This window comes from Paralichthys olivaceus, chromosome 12, assembly GCF_024713975.1.
Source record: "Paralichthys olivaceus isolate ysfri-2021 chromosome 12, ASM2471397v2, whole genome shotgun sequence".
Classification (NCBI taxonomy): Eukaryota; Metazoa; Chordata; class Actinopteri; order Pleuronectiformes; family Paralichthyidae; genus Paralichthys; species Paralichthys olivaceus.
Window position 1 is genome coordinate 1,670,749 of NC_091104.1, and position 15,229 is coordinate 1,685,977.

Here is a 15,229-nt window from a genome sequence, read left to right on the forward strand (position 1 = left end):
TTAAAACTATACTATATATCATTAAAACTATACTATACATCATTAAAACTATACTATACATCAATGAAAACTATACTATACATCAATAAAACTATACTATACATCAATAAAACTATATTATACAACATTAAAACTATACTATACATCAATTTAAAAAAAGGTGTGTACCATACAGAGGTAATTATTACCGAACAATATCTATCTAATGATCAGTATGTTCATCAGTGAGCAGGTTGTTGTGCAGCTTTTCTCTTCTCCTGTGACAGACACTCACATATTTTACTGCTTCTACAGTGCAGCACCAGTGATCCCGATGCAAGCCAGGCGGTCCAGGAGCAGAGGGTGGGAGATGGTATCGAACGCTGCGCTGAGGTCGAGGAGGATGAGAATGGTGAGTAGTCCAGAGTCAGCTGCACAGAGGGGGGCGTTGGTGATTCTGACCAGGGCTGTTTCAATTCTATGTTTCGGACGGAAGGCGGATTGGAACGGTTCATGGAGGTTGTTTGTGTCGAGGTGGGAATGTAATTGTTTGGCAACCACCCTTTCAAGTGTTTGGAGATGAAGGGGAGATTAGAGATGGGCCGGTAATGGTTAAGGACAGCTGGGTCAGCACCGGGTTTATCCAACTGGACGTCATTGCTCCGACCAGGTTTCTCATTTACCCGATCAGAAGTCGTTGGTCTGACCAGATTCTTTCATTCATCCTTCCTTTTCTTTCGTACCACATCTTTTGTCCAATCACACACACTTTATCCAACCAAAAAGAAAACCTGGCATTCTGCCAATAACCAAGATAGTTTATCTCCCATACAATTTTTTTTGTTACACAAAAACAAGACAGAAGCTGAGAAGTGCCTGAGGGGAGCTCTTTTGAGAAGTTGCAGACCACGGATGACTCAGCAGGCCCCAACGCATCATATTACATACAACGACATAGAATCCAACACGCGTGTCTCATTGTTATAATGGTTTATTTATTACAGGTCATTTATACTATTGTGTCATGTACAATGAATGGTGTCATTCTCACAGATGTACAGTGCCTCGTTGTTATAACGGTTTATTTATCTATTCTGGTCATTTATACCATTGTGTTATGTACAATGAATGTGCTATTCTCACAAAATGTACAAAGAAATACAATAAAGCGCTTCCATAACCTCAAGGATTTCACCTCTGACTCTTCATGCTGATGTTGATGGAAACAGCTTTCGAAGTTCTGTGATTGGCTGATCACAGACAACACATCTGCTGCTGTTGCATGTGCATGTTACATGTCCACACTTGATGAGCCAAACTTTTACCTTGCCGCACGCCTGACATTCGGGATTCAGTTCTTGGGACCCCTTGATGTCAAACCACTTGAGCTTTTTGGTTCTGCAAACACTGCACATGACTGTTCACACAAGACAGACAACACAAATGTCCACACGACAGGCAACAGTCAGAAATCTGGTAGCAGCAGAAACAGGCGAAGGGGTGGACAGCTTCCTCAGTTTCATCGTCCGTCTAATCTTCATCACGCGTTGGACTTATGAGAAAACATTATAAAACAAAATTACTTTTACAATTCTACACTGATGTCTGTGACATTACCGTTTGCAATTCAAGTACGCAGAATCACATTACCTGGAAGGATGACGTTGCTCTGTTCCACCTCTACGACGTATCTATTGTAATTCCTTTTTTCTGCTGTGTCTAAACAAGATGGAACAAATCGACCGTCAGCCTTGACCACATCGCTCAGTCTGATCATGGGATCCTGGTAGTAAAGGGCAACTGGTATTAGGTCCTCCGTCGATTCATCCCCTTTGAGCGACTGCGTCGTTGGACAGCTGGGGAAAGGTCCTCTTATGTATGGCTTGTATCTCAGCGCCTCTCGCTTAGCATGTATTTTGATGTGTTTCATGTTGTGGTAGAAAGTGGTGATCTGAGATGTAGAAACAAAGGAGGATCTCTCTGACTCTGTGATCCTGTTCACTAAAACTGTATTCATCTTGTGGTCTCTCAGTGCTATGCAAGGAGACCTCGCTGACAGGCTCATTGCAGAATTTCAGACAGTGGAGCAATGTAAGCCATGCTTCAACATAAGGTTGTATATCGTCCGGGGCTCAGTGCATCGCACTGTGATTATGTTGGTGGCAGACCCAGGTGGCAACACTACCAGGCTGTGAGGTTCCTGTCAGGGTGACATGAAACAAACAAACGATTTGTGGAAAAGGAGTATATAAATTTCTTTTTTTTTTTTTGGGAGAAAAAAAAGTAAGAGAGGATGTGCTGAGTACTTACATGTCTGCAGGATAGCTTAAACATCATCCTATAGTCCGCAACGGTCAGCTCTTTTCTAAGGGTCCAATTGCACTCTTTCACCAATGCTACTGTCTTCATGACATGTTCGCAGAAGCTAACTCCTGGCTGAATCTCAGTGTACGTGACACTATATTGGTTGACAATTTCAGTTAATGGTTGTCTGTCAACAATAACTCAAAAGCTCCAGAGCCCACTAGATTAAACGTCGGGTCTGCCCGTAGCTTCTTCATTGTAGAGGACAGTTTGGCTATATAGCTCCAAACATCAGCGCTGGATAGGTGAGCGCAAATAACTCTCAAATGCTGGGTCTCATTTTCTGTACAGTTCCACCTGCTCATGTACCACCAAGACCTGATGTGGGTTAATTGATGTGAGGCTGTGGCACACGGCACCATCGGACAACCACTGTCATGTACTCCATCATTTTAAAGCTTGTCGAGCAGACAGAGATCTGTTTCTGAGGAGAAACCAAGCACAGAATGATCCATAAATGTATCCCAACACCCCTTGTTTGTCTCACCAAGGTTTCTCATTTATCCAATCACATGCTGTATATCCAACCAGATTTTTGTGTGTGAACGTGTGTAGATCAACAAGCCTGTGTATATGTTTGTGGTGGCCTGACGAGGCGGACAATTATAAATAAAAGGACACTGTTGAAACAACATTCTCTCCTCCCGTGTTTATCAGGGGTGGGCCGAGTAATCCCACAGTCGGATAAATGAAAAAAAATCTGGTTGGATAAACAACATGTGATTGGATAAATGAGAAACCCGGTCTGAGCAACGACGTCCGGTCGGATAAACGAGAGGTGGTCGGATAAATGAAAAAACATCTGGTTGGATATTGTGGTGGCAATTTCTGTGAAGCTAGCACAAAGTCAAACACTTCTTTCTGAAAGTTTAATTCAGCATCTGCAGATGGACTCATCAGTACACATCACCTGAATGGCATGCACAAATGAGCAAAGAACATAGGTGAATCAGTGTTCCTATAACTCGCAGCCCCCTCCCACTAAGCATGCAAAGGTTTTTATTACCCTCCTGTAGTTTCTCTCAGTGGAGGAGATATCCTGTCCTTTTGTTTACATGTTCTGTGGATGAGCCCCCTGTGAGACCCCAGGTGTTTGATCCCAATCAGAGATACCAAAAGATACCATAAAGTTGTTGTTTCTCGAGGCCATAAAACTCAAGTCTCTTAAGCCACCATCATAAACCTTAAGGTTACCCTTTTAGATTACAATTTGGTCAGTCCTCCACATACATGTCTGCTCATGCAATTAAACATACACAAATGTAAAATTTCTATTACAGGTTAAAACAAATAGGAGAATGTAACAAACTTCAGGAGCTTGAAGTACCATTTTAATCCTTTTTTTTAATTTTAACTGAATTTTGGAGAAGAAAATTGACCTCAACTAGATGCATTGGATAATCCATGGTAGAAAACAGGAGAGCTGACAGAGAGCTGTTTCTTGCAGCATTCAATTCCATTGCCATCTTCTCCTGAGCCCCCTGTGTCTCAACTGCAGCGGCAGCTGCCATCTCTTCCAGAGCCTCCTGTGTCTGGACAGCAGCGACAGCGTCAGCTGCCATCTCTTCCAGAGCCTCCTGTGTCTGGACAGCAGCGACAGCGTCAGCTGCCATCTCTTCCAGAGCCTCCTGTGTCTGGACAGCAGCGACAGTTGCCATCTCTTCCAGAGCCTCCTGTGTCTCAACTGCAGCGTCAGCTGACATCTCTTCCAGAGCCTCCTGTGTCTGGACAGGGAGAAGGAACTCTGTCTCCTGGAGCCCCGTAAATCACCTTTCCTTTGCTACATGAACACAATCAGACACATTAGAAGACAGATACAAACGGAGGCTCGGAGGTAGGTGTGTGTGTGTGTGTTTGCATTAATGTGTGTGATACTTACAATAATCCAACAGGAGCCAGCCTCACCTCCAGGTGTTTGGTCAGCTTCACTGCTGGCACATTGTTGAACTGGAGACAAGAACAGACACAAAATAAGAGATAAGACAACCTGCATCCTCTGTGTCATCTGTCCCCTTGGTGTCAGAGAGTTAAAACCACAACCTGTTAGTTATAATAGTTTTCATCCAGGATTGTATCAGTGCCTCATCCATAAGCAAGTCATACACTATACTGAGCCTTTATAATCAGTATCAAAGTCCCCGTCTCTTCTCTGCCCTCTGAAATACTTCTTATTCACCCAGTAATGAAATGTAACAGAATACTTTATATTAACTAAATTAAAAGTAAAGTCACATAATTAAAATCTACTCTACTATAAGTAAAGTAGGACATTAAAATATTTGAAGAAATATATTTGGTCAGAAGTATAAATGCATGTATATCTGTATGTACATATGTGACAGCTCACAGCTATCTGTGAGATGCAGCTCCACACTACTGTTGCTTCTACAGACCACAGACGACGACCAGGTGGATTATGGGGTGTTTTATTACAGCTCTTCCCTGCAACACAGCATACAGCAGCACAGTGGTGAGGGAAAGTTCAAGCATCACAGTCTCGGGATAATAACACCACAGTGGAGTCCTCTTTCCTCTGTGCAGCATTTAACAGTTAAATAAAATACCGAAACCTGTTCATATAAAATAAAAAATAAAAATTACATCCTAATGTGATATAGTGTATATTGTTATTCCATAAATAATAAATGAAAAATCCCCACTTAACCATTATGTGACATGAAATGTCTTTTAAGAACACATTCAACATTTACCTTGAGGTAAGTATAAAAATCACAAGTAGCTCATTAACATTAAATTCAGAGATAGATAACAAACGTGAGCCATTTATCTGAACAATGAAAAAGGCTGTTCACAGACTGGTATACAAAAAAAACATATGAAAAGTTACATAAGAAGTGCACTACATATTACCTGCAACACAGCATACAGCAGCACAGTGGTGAGGGAAAGTTCCACCATCACAGTCTCGGTATAATAACACCTGACACGAGGGAAAATATTTAAGCTAGCTTAGCAACATTAACAAGTCTCTAACATCATTTTACGGTCTGAGAAGTGCCTGAGGGGAGCTCTTTTGAGAAGTTGCAGACCACGGATGACTCAGCAGGCCCCAACGCATCATATTACATACAACGACATAGAATCCAACACGCGTGTCTCATTGTTATAATGGTTTATTTATTACAGGTCATTTATACTATTGTGTCATGTACAATGAATGGTGTCATTCTCACAGATGTACAGTGCCTCGTTGTTATAACGGTTTATTTATCTATTCTGGTCATTTATACCATTGTGTTATGTACAATGAATGTGCTATTCTCACAAAATGTACAAAGAAATACAATAAAGCGCTTCCATAACCTCAAGGATTTCACCTCTGACTCTTCATGCTGATGTTGATGGAAACAGCTTTCGAAGTTCTGTGATTGGCTGATCACAGACAACACATCTGCTGCTGTTGCATGTGCATGTTACATGTCCACACTTGATGAGCCAAACTTTTACCTTGCCGCACGCCTGACATTCGGGATTCAGTTCTTGGGACCCCTTGATGTCAAACCACTTGAGCTTTTTGGTTCTGCAAACACTGCACATGACTGTTCACACAAGACAGACAACACAAATGTCCACACGACAGGCAACAGTCAGAAATCTGGTAGCAGCAGAAACAGGCGAAGGGGTGGACAGCTTCCTCAGTTTCATCGTCCGTCTAATCTTCATCACGCGTTGGACTTATGAGAAAACATTATAAAACAAAATTACTTTTACAATTCTACACTGATGTCTGTGACATTACCGTTTGCAATTCAAGTACGCAGAATCACATTACCTGGAAGGATGACGTTGCTCTGTTCCACCTCTACGACGTATCTATTGTAATTCCTTTTTTCTGCTGTGTCTAAACAAGATGGAACAAATCGACCGTCAGCCTTGACCACATCGCTCAGTCTGATCATGGGATCCTGGTAGTAAAGGGCAACTGGTATTAGGTCCTCCGTCGATTCATCCCCTTTGAGCGACTGCGTCGTTGGACAGCTGGGGAAAGGTCCTCTTATGTATGGCTTGTATCTCAGCGCCTCTCGCTTAGCATGTATTTTGATGTGTTTCATGTTGTGGTAGAAAGTGGTGATCTGAGATGTAGAAACAAAGGAGGATCTCTCTGACTCTGTGATCCTGTTCACTAAAACTGTATTCATCTTGTGGTCTCTCAGTGCTATGCAAGGAGACCTCGCTGACAGGCTCATTGCAGAATTTCAGACAGTGGAGCAATGTAAGCCATGCTTCAACATAAGGTTGTATATCGTCCGGGGCTCAGTGCATCGCACTGTGATTATGTTGGTGGCAGACCCAGGTGGCAACACTACCAGGCTGTGAGGTTCCTGTCAGGGTGACATGAAACAAACAAACGATTTGTGGAAAAGGAGTATATAAATTTCTTTTTTTTTTTTTGGGAGAAAAAAAAGTAAGAGAGGATGTGCTGAGTACTTACATGTCTGCAGGATAGCTTAAACATCATCCTATAGTCCGCAACGGTCAGCTCTTTTCTAAGGGTCCAATTGCACTCTTTCACCAATGCTACTGTCTTCATGACATGTTCGCAGAAGCTAACTCCTGGCTGAATCTCAGTGTACGTGACACTATATTGGTTGACAATTTCAGTTAATGGTTGTCTGTCAACAATAACTCAAAAGCTCCAGAGCCCACTAGATTAAACGTCGGGTCTGCCCGTAGCTTCTTCATTGTAGAGGACAGTTTGGCTATATAGCTCCAAACATCAGCGCTGGATAGGTGAGCGCAAATAACTCTCAAATGCTGGGTCTCATTTTCTGTACAGTTCCACCTGCTCATGTACCACCAAGACCTGATGTGGGTTAATTGATGTGAGGCTGTGGCACACGGCACCATCGGACAACCACTGTCATGTACTCCATCATTTTAAAGCTTGTCGAGCAGACAGAGATCTGTTTCTGAGGAGAAACCAAGCACAGAATGATCCATAAATGTATCCCAACACCCCTTGTTTGTCTCACCAAGGTTTCTCATTTATCCAATCACATGCTGTATATCCAACCAGATTTTTGTGTGTGAACGTGTGTAGATCAACAAGCCTGTGTATATGTTTGTGGTGGCCTGACGAGGCGGACAATTATAAATAAAAGGACACTGTTGAAACAACATTCTCTCCTCCCGTGTTTATCAGGGGTGGGCCGAGTAATCCCACAGTCGGATAAATGAAAAAAAATCTGGTTGGATAAACAACATGTGATTGGATAAATGAGAAACCCGGTCTGAGCAACGACGTCCGGTCGGATAAACGAGAGGTGGTCGGATAAATGAAAAAACATCTGGTTGGATATTGTGGTGGCAATTTCTGTGAAGCTAGCACAAAGTCAAACACTTCTTTCTGAAAGTTTAATTCAGCATCTGCAGATGGACTCATCAGTACACATCACCTGAATGGCATGCACAAATGAGCAAAGAACATAGGTGAATCAGTGTTCCTATAACTCGCAGCCCCCTCCCACTAAGCATGCAAAGGTTTTTATTACCCTCCTGTAGTTTCTCTCAGTGGAGGAGATATCCTGTCCTTTTGTTTACATGTTCTGTGGATGAGCCCCCTGTGAGACCCCAGGTGTTTGATCCCAATCAGAGATACCAAAAGATACCATAAAGTTGTTGTTTCTCGAGGCCATAAAACTCAAGTCTCTTAAGCCACCATCATAAACCTTAAGGTTACCCTTTTAGATTACAATTTGGTCAGTCCTCCACATACATGTCTGCTCATGCAATTAAACATACACAAATGTAAAATTTCTATTACAGGTTAAAACAAATAGGAGAATGTAACAAACTTCAGGAGCTTGAAGTACCATTTTAATCCTTTTTTTTAATTTTAACTGAATTTTGGAGAAGAAAATTGACCTCAACTAGATGCATTGGATAATCCATGGTAGAAAACAGGAGAGCTGACAGAGAGCTGTTTCTTGCAGCATTCAATTCCATTGCCATCTTCTCCTGAGCCCCCTGTGTCTCAACTGCAGCGGCAGCTGCCATCTCTTCCAGAGCCTCCTGTGTCTGGACAGCAGCGACAGCGTCAGCTGCCATCTCTTCCAGAGCCTCCTGTGTCTGGACAGCAGCGACAGCGTCAGCTGCCATCTCTTCCAGAGCCTCCTGTGTCTGGACAGCAGCGACAGTTGCCATCTCTTCCAGAGCCTCCTGTGTCTCAACTGCAGCGTCAGCTGACATCTCTTCCAGAGCCTCCTGTGTCTGGACAGGGAGAAGGAACTCTGTCTCCTGGAGCCCCGTAAATCACCTTTCCTTTGCTACATGAACACAATCAGACACATTAGAAGACAGATACAAACGGAGGCTCGGAGGTAGGTGTGTGTGTGTGTGTTTGCATTAATGTGTGTGATACTTACAATAATCCAACAGGAGCCAGCCTCACCTCCAGGTGTTTGGTCAGCTTCACTGCTGGCACATTGTTGAACTGGAGACAAGAACAGACACAAAATAAGAGATAAGACAACCTGCATCCTCTGTGTCATCTGTCCCCTTGGTGTCAGAGAGTTAAAACCACAACCTGTTAGTTATAATAGTTTTCATCCAGGATTGTATCAGTGCCTCATCCATAAGCAAGTCATACACTATACTGAGCCTTTATAATCAGTATCAAAGTCCCCGTCTCTTCTCTGCCCTCTGAAATACTTCTTATTCACCCAGTAATGAAATGTAACAGAATACTTTATATTAACTAAATTAAAAGTAAAGTCACATAATTAAAATCTACTCTACTATAAGTAAAGTAGGACATTAAAATATTTGAAGAAATATATTTGGTCAGAAGTATAAATGCATGTATATCTGTATGTACATATGTGACAGCTCACAGCTATCTGTGAGATGCAGCTCCACACTACTGTTGCTTCTACAGACCACAGACGACGACCAGGTGGATTATGGGGTGTTTTATTACAGCTCTTCCCTGCAACACAGCATACAGCAGCACAGTGGTGAGGGAAAGTTCAAGCATCACAGTCTCGGGATAATAACACCACAGTGGAGTCCTCTTTCCTCTGTGCAGCATTTAACAGTTAAATAAAATACCGAAACCTGTTCATATAAAATAAAAAATAAAAATTACATCCTAATGTGATATAGTGTATATTGTTATTCCATAAATAATAAATGAAAAATCCCCACTTAACCATTATGTGACATGAAATGTCTTTTAAGAACACATTCAACATTTACCTTGAGGTAAGTATAAAAATCACAAGTAGCTCATTAACATTAAATTCAGAGATAGATAACAAACGTGAGCCATTTATCTGAACAATGAAAAAGGCTGTTCACAGACTGGTATACAAAAAAAACATATGAAAAGTTACATAAGAAGTGCACTACATATTACCTGCAACACAGCATACAGCAGCACAGTGGTGAGGGAAAGTTCCACCATCACAGTCTCGGTATAATAACACCTGACACGAGGGAAAATATTTAAGCTAGCTTAGCAACATTAACAAGTCTCTAACATCATTTTACGGTCTAATAAGTCACAGTTATTGCTCAAAACTGTTAGCATAGGTCACAGTGAGTACTTGACACGGTAAAATATAAAGTATAAACATCTGGAACATTAAAGGAAATAATTAATTATCCCGGACCATGCGAGAGGACGTCTTACCACAGTGGAGTCCTCTTTTCTCTCTGCAGTACCCACACCAACCACTGCGCCAGTAAAAGGCGGTGTTGCACCTTTTTCTGCCATAATTTAACAGGCATAGATCTACTCCGTTACACATATATATTTAGTATTTTTATAAATGCAATTTTAATTTTATTTCAGTAAATTATTTGTTTTTAAATATTTCTAATATCTATTTGATATATATCATAATGCATATATCAATTATGAACCGGTGGCTTTCTTTTTTTGCACAAGGTAAATCTAGATATATAGATGTGTCATGATGTCAAGAATTATAGTTAGAGAAAGGTTTTAGAAGTGTGGTAGTAGACACAGCTGGATGAGGTTTGTGTGACACAGAGTCTCTAACCTACACAGCAAAGACACATACCCTCTTTTCAAAGCTGGGGTCATCGGTTGCACAGTCAGGAGTTTTGAGCTCAGCAACAGCGTTTAGTGTCTGTTCCGTCTTCGAAAGCTTGACATACGGCATGTCATCATCCTGCTGGCTCTCACGTTTTCTCTTTCTGTGGAAAAACAGAAAAAACACAGAAAGCATGAATTACCAATGTGTAAAACTGTGAGGAAAGAAAAGAACATATAAATTCATGACAGAGGTGACTGTGAACTAGTCAGGCAGACTTACTGTGAGTGGCGGTTGTTCACGGGAGAAGGAACTCTGTCTCCTGGAGCCCCGTAAATCACCTTTCCTTTGCTACATAAACACAATCAGACACATAAGAAGACAAATACAAACAGTAGCTTAGAGGTGTGTTTGTGTGTGTTTGCATTAATGTGTGTGATACTTACAATAATCCAACAGGAGCCAGCCTCACCTCCAGGTGTTTGGTCAGCTTCCCTGATGGCACATTGTTGAACTGGAGACAAGAACAGAAACAAAATAAGAGATAAGACAACCTGCATCCTCTGTGTCATCTGTCCCCTTGGTGTCAGAGAGTTAAAACCACCACCACACATATTTATACCTAACCCAGCCTTGTATAATCTCTGTCCTGATCTTAATATTGTCCTCCTGAACATGATGAACCAAAGATGAATAATATCTGTAACCTGTTAACCTGCTCTGTGGTGTTTCCCAGAACTCTAAAGCACAGCACTATCACTGACACCACTGATTCTTTAATCAACCACAGAAGAAATCAATCATGCACAGTTTTTACAATTTAATAAATTTCTTCGTGCCAAACGAAAGGTTTCTACCAAAGTAAACGTCTCTATACTCAGTCAGGTAACCCTATTTCTTGATACAGGTATTGATAAAGTTCCTCTGAATCTCTCTCTAACCTATAGTAAGTACCTCTGGTTGTGTCTGGTTGTGAGGCCCTGTCTGGCCGAACTCTGGGCCTGACTGCAGGACATTTTGCTGCTGGTCGTTCAGTTCAGCATGGGGTTCAGCAGGATGCTGCTCCTGGGATGGATTGTTGGTGATGCGCTCAAACAGGTCCTGAAATGCATCCCGCTCCAGCACCTCCCTTTTCTCCGCCCAACATGCTGACCACTGGCTCCTCATCCTGGCAGTTGTGCACCTGTCTCTTTCACTGTTGTTCTCCTGTGACATTGCTGAGAAACTGGGTTTGAGACACTTTTAAAGGGTAAAGTATCAGAGATAAAAACACCAAGTGTAAACTATATCTACTACTTCACTACAATCCAGAGGGAAATCCTCTACATTTCAATGCTCTACATTTACACGACAAGATAAATGATAATCACTATTTTTACCTCAGCATGCTACTTACATAGTTTACATACTGATAAATACATATAACATTCTGATAAATACATATAACATGCTGATAGATGCATATTATTGATCAAATATTATCATTTATATTATATATTATTATATATATTTGTTTTATTAACAATCAGTCCACAGAAGCTTGTGTTTACAGATAACTGCATCTTAGTTTTAAAAAAATGTCGATGTGAGTATTACCTGTTGGGTTCACTGGTTAATCAGTTGGCTGATGAATAATAATATCAATAACTGACGTTAAAGAAAGTCAGTATTTTAGACTGAAAATGTAGATTTTCTCTCCAGGCGTCTCTCTCTGTGGTCCACTAGTGAAATGATCAAAGTCACAAATTGCTCTGATCATATATCCTTACATTAAAGTTTAAAACTCCTTTAATCCTTTGTTGTTGTCATTGCAACAAAGGAGAGTTAAAACTCCTCTTTTAAATAATTCTTGAAGCCCCTTAATAGAATATGTTATATTCTGCAATTAAATTTGTTGAACATAAATCACTGAGTATTTACTGTTCATGTTTAAGCTTTCTTGCAGCATTCAATATATTAAACATATTCTCCTTTAAATCCTCTCTCTGAGCTTTGAATTTGACTTCAGGTGACTCTAAAATCAATATTTTTTTTCTTTCTGTTTAAGTCCTTTAAGATAGTTTTAAATACTACTTATATATTATTACAGTGTAAATGTTGGATTGCTCCACATAACGTTTATAATCTGCACGGAGTTTGGTTGGATAATTGTTTTGTTATTTTATCCATATGGTTTTATCATAGAGACTAATTGCAATAACTGCAATCACCTGACCATAGGTAGCACATAGACGACCTCTTTGTTGGAGAGATTTCAACCCAAACAAATGATGATGGGAACATTTTGTGGTTGCTCAAGCACTGCTGCTGCATCACGTATAAAACACATAAAAACTTCAATCTGTGTCTTTCTTCACTTTTATGACTTTTGGGAAGCAAACAAAAACTGTTCAAAAATCAGTTTGTTTCAATAATTATTTTTGAAGCAAGACAATACCGGGACATGAGTTTATCCACAGGTATTTTTATTTTTATTTAACAAATACAATACATTTGGAGGCAGTTGTGTATTTTGACTCTTCTCCATTTGACTGAGTACCGGAGCATTTCTACAATCTCTTATCAAATTCAGAAGAACAGCAATATATTTGTCTTTACATATGTAACTCAGCGGGCAGCACGGTCAAGCAGCAGTTAGCACTGTGACAGCACGAAGGTTCCCAGTTCTAATCCCAGTTTGGCCTTGGCCAGTCTGTGTGGAGGCAACATGTCCTCCTCATGTCTGTGTGGGAGACATGGAGAGTAGAGGTTAATTGGAGACACTTATTGTTTGTTACCCTGCTGGAAAACTGTTCAGGATGTACTCTGCCTCTAATGTCAACTGGGAATGGCAACCTTGAAGGTTTAGCAAAATAGATATTGAATGGATAAATAAACCAACCATTCTAAACCCCTTTTTCTGATGTATCATATAAGTGAGGCTTTCTCTGTAGTATCTGGCATCATGAGTTGTCCATGTTGCTTATTCACTCATAAGGTAAGCATTTGAACATTGACTATGAAAACTGGTTATAAACCGGTTGTTTTAAATGGATTAAAAAAGTAACACATCAGCCAAAATTAAAATATAATGTGCTATGTGTGACCAACTGCTTATTCATTTCTGGATGGTCCGTCACATTATTGGAAATAATATTAGTTAGGTGATAAGTTGCAGCATCATGTCCCAATTGGCAGTGGCGAACCGTGAGCACTACAGCTGGGCCTTCACCTCAGCCATCACCACAGAGAAAAGAAATCATCATGGAAAAAAGCAACAGTACGATGAATTGAAAGGGTTTAACAACTGTAATCCTTTAATTAACTATGACAAAGATGTAAATAAATAGACCATAACATCAATAACATTCTCAACATTAACTTCAGAAAACTGGAGACCATTTAGGCTACATAGTTGAAATTAAATAAACATACTCTAACGCCAAAATCTGGAAATGGGACACTTCTGTTTTCACTATACACTAGATCACTAGGCTCTGCAATCACATCGCATGGATTCTCTTAACACTGTTATGCTGACGACACCCAACTGTTCCTCTCTTTTCCTACATCCTCGTCCAGCACTCACGTTGTGACGTGCATCTCGGAATGGCTGGCAGACATCTCCGCTTGGATAGCTGTGCATCACCTCAAACTCAACCTTAGTAAAACTCAACTCCTCTTCATCCCGGGGAAAGACTGCCCTCATATGGACCTGTCAGTCACTGTCGAGGATGTCACGGTATCACTTTCGTCGACGGCAAGGAACCTGGGTGTAATCCCCGACAATGGACTGTCCTGCACCCCCAACATCACTGATGTGGCCTGATCCTGCAGGTTTGCCCTCTACAATATCTGCAGGATCCGGTCTTTCCTCACAAAAGACAAAACACAACTCCTGGTCCAAGTGCTGGTCATCTCCCACCTGGACTATTGCAACTCCCTCTTGGCTGTACTCCCAGCCTCTCCCAAATTCTCCCATGTGACCCCCTCCTCCGTGACCTCCACTGGCTTCCTGTTGGGGCCTGCATCCGATTCAAGATGATGGTGCTGGCCTTCAAGGCCGTCAATGGAACTGCACCCATCTACCTCCAAACACTGGTCAGACCACATGCCCCAGCGAGAGCACTTCGTTCATCAGCTGGCCGACTGGTACCCCCATCACTGAGAGCAAACAAAGCCCGCTCAGCGAAGTTGCGACTCTTCTCTGTTTTGGCACCTCAGTGGATGAACAAACTCCCGAACAATGTCAGGACAGCGGAATCGCTTACCTTTGTTGGTGAAAACAGACACACAAAGTTGTTGTTGAGATCAATACTCCTGATGCTTCTTCTTCAGTCAGTCCTTGAAGTTAAAAGAGAAATCGAGGAAGAGAACTGGAGATGAAGCTAAAAACAGCCCCAACATGTTCAGTGGCCACGAGAAGCATTACGTCCATAGTAGTTTAGTACTACCATAGACAATGAATGGGAAAGTGTTCAGGGCCGTTTAGCTAAACTAACCACGGCTGCAGCGTGGGGGCCAGTCGAGAATACTGGACCAGTCCAGCAAGCCAATAGGATCGAAGCATTCTCTCTGGGTCCATTCATTTATTTATTTATTTCCGATTCCCCAAAAGACGGGGTTCGCATCCCGACCGCGCTGTTATTGAACGTGATATTTCTGAGTAAAAAGCATTGAAAATACGTGGAGATTAACAATTAATTACGTTTTTGTAAGTAAAAATATATATTTTTGCAGTTTATAGAATGTAAATGCTACTACATTGAAAATGGTGAAATACTACTTCAACCTATTTCCAGTGTCTTTGTGGAGATCTTATAATGTTTTTTTATGTCTTCACGTGATTTTAACAGTGTGTTTAATTATCATTAAAATCCTCCATT

At 41.2% G+C, this 15,229-nt stretch overlaps 2 protein-coding genes and 1 long non-coding RNA gene across 11 annotated transcripts in view; 1 reads left to right on the forward strand and 2 right to left on the reverse strand.

Annotated features, from left to right (window-relative positions):
* Positions 1 to 15,229, forward strand: part of LOC138412477 (septation ring formation regulator EzrA-like) — a 71,253-nt gene that overhangs the window by 36,274 nt on the left and 19,750 nt on the right. The gene's annotated exons all lie outside the window — the stretch shown is intronic.
* On the reverse strand, positions 3,657 to 5,295 carry LOC138412260 (uncharacterized). 2 transcript variants are annotated; one of them, XR_011244733.1, is made up of 3 exons: positions 5,215 to 5,285; positions 4,223 to 4,913; positions 3,657 to 4,123 (listed from the first exon to the last, which is right to left on the reverse strand). It is a non-coding gene; the product is annotated as an uncharacterized lncRNA (long non-coding RNA). The 2 variants fall into 2 exon arrangements; XR_011244732.1 differs by having other exon boundaries at positions 4,223 to 5,295.
* LOC138412445 (uncharacterized) lies at positions 8,164 to 13,093 on the reverse strand. Of its 7 annotated transcripts, none has more exons than XM_069536304.1 (9): positions 11,961 to 13,093; positions 11,319 to 11,581; positions 10,811 to 10,878; positions 10,647 to 10,715; positions 10,392 to 10,527; positions 9,722 to 9,791; positions 9,182 to 9,292; positions 8,730 to 8,797; positions 8,164 to 8,484 (listed from the first exon to the last, which is right to left on the reverse strand). In XM_069536304.1, the coding sequence occupies exons 2-9, from the start codon at positions 11,577 to 11,579 to the stop codon at positions 8,182 to 8,184; spliced, it is 1,086 nt and encodes a 361-aa protein (XP_069392405.1). In that variant the 5' UTR covers positions 11,580 to 11,581; positions 11,961 to 13,093; the 3' UTR covers positions 8,164 to 8,181. The 7 variants fall into 7 exon arrangements, with proteins under 7 accessions (XP_069392405.1, XP_069392404.1, XP_069392403.1 ...); XM_069536303.1 differs by having other exon boundaries at positions 8,164 to 8,630; positions 11,319 to 11,603; positions 11,961 to 13,088; XM_069536302.1 differs by having other exon boundaries at positions 8,164 to 8,630; positions 11,319 to 11,589; positions 11,961 to 13,087.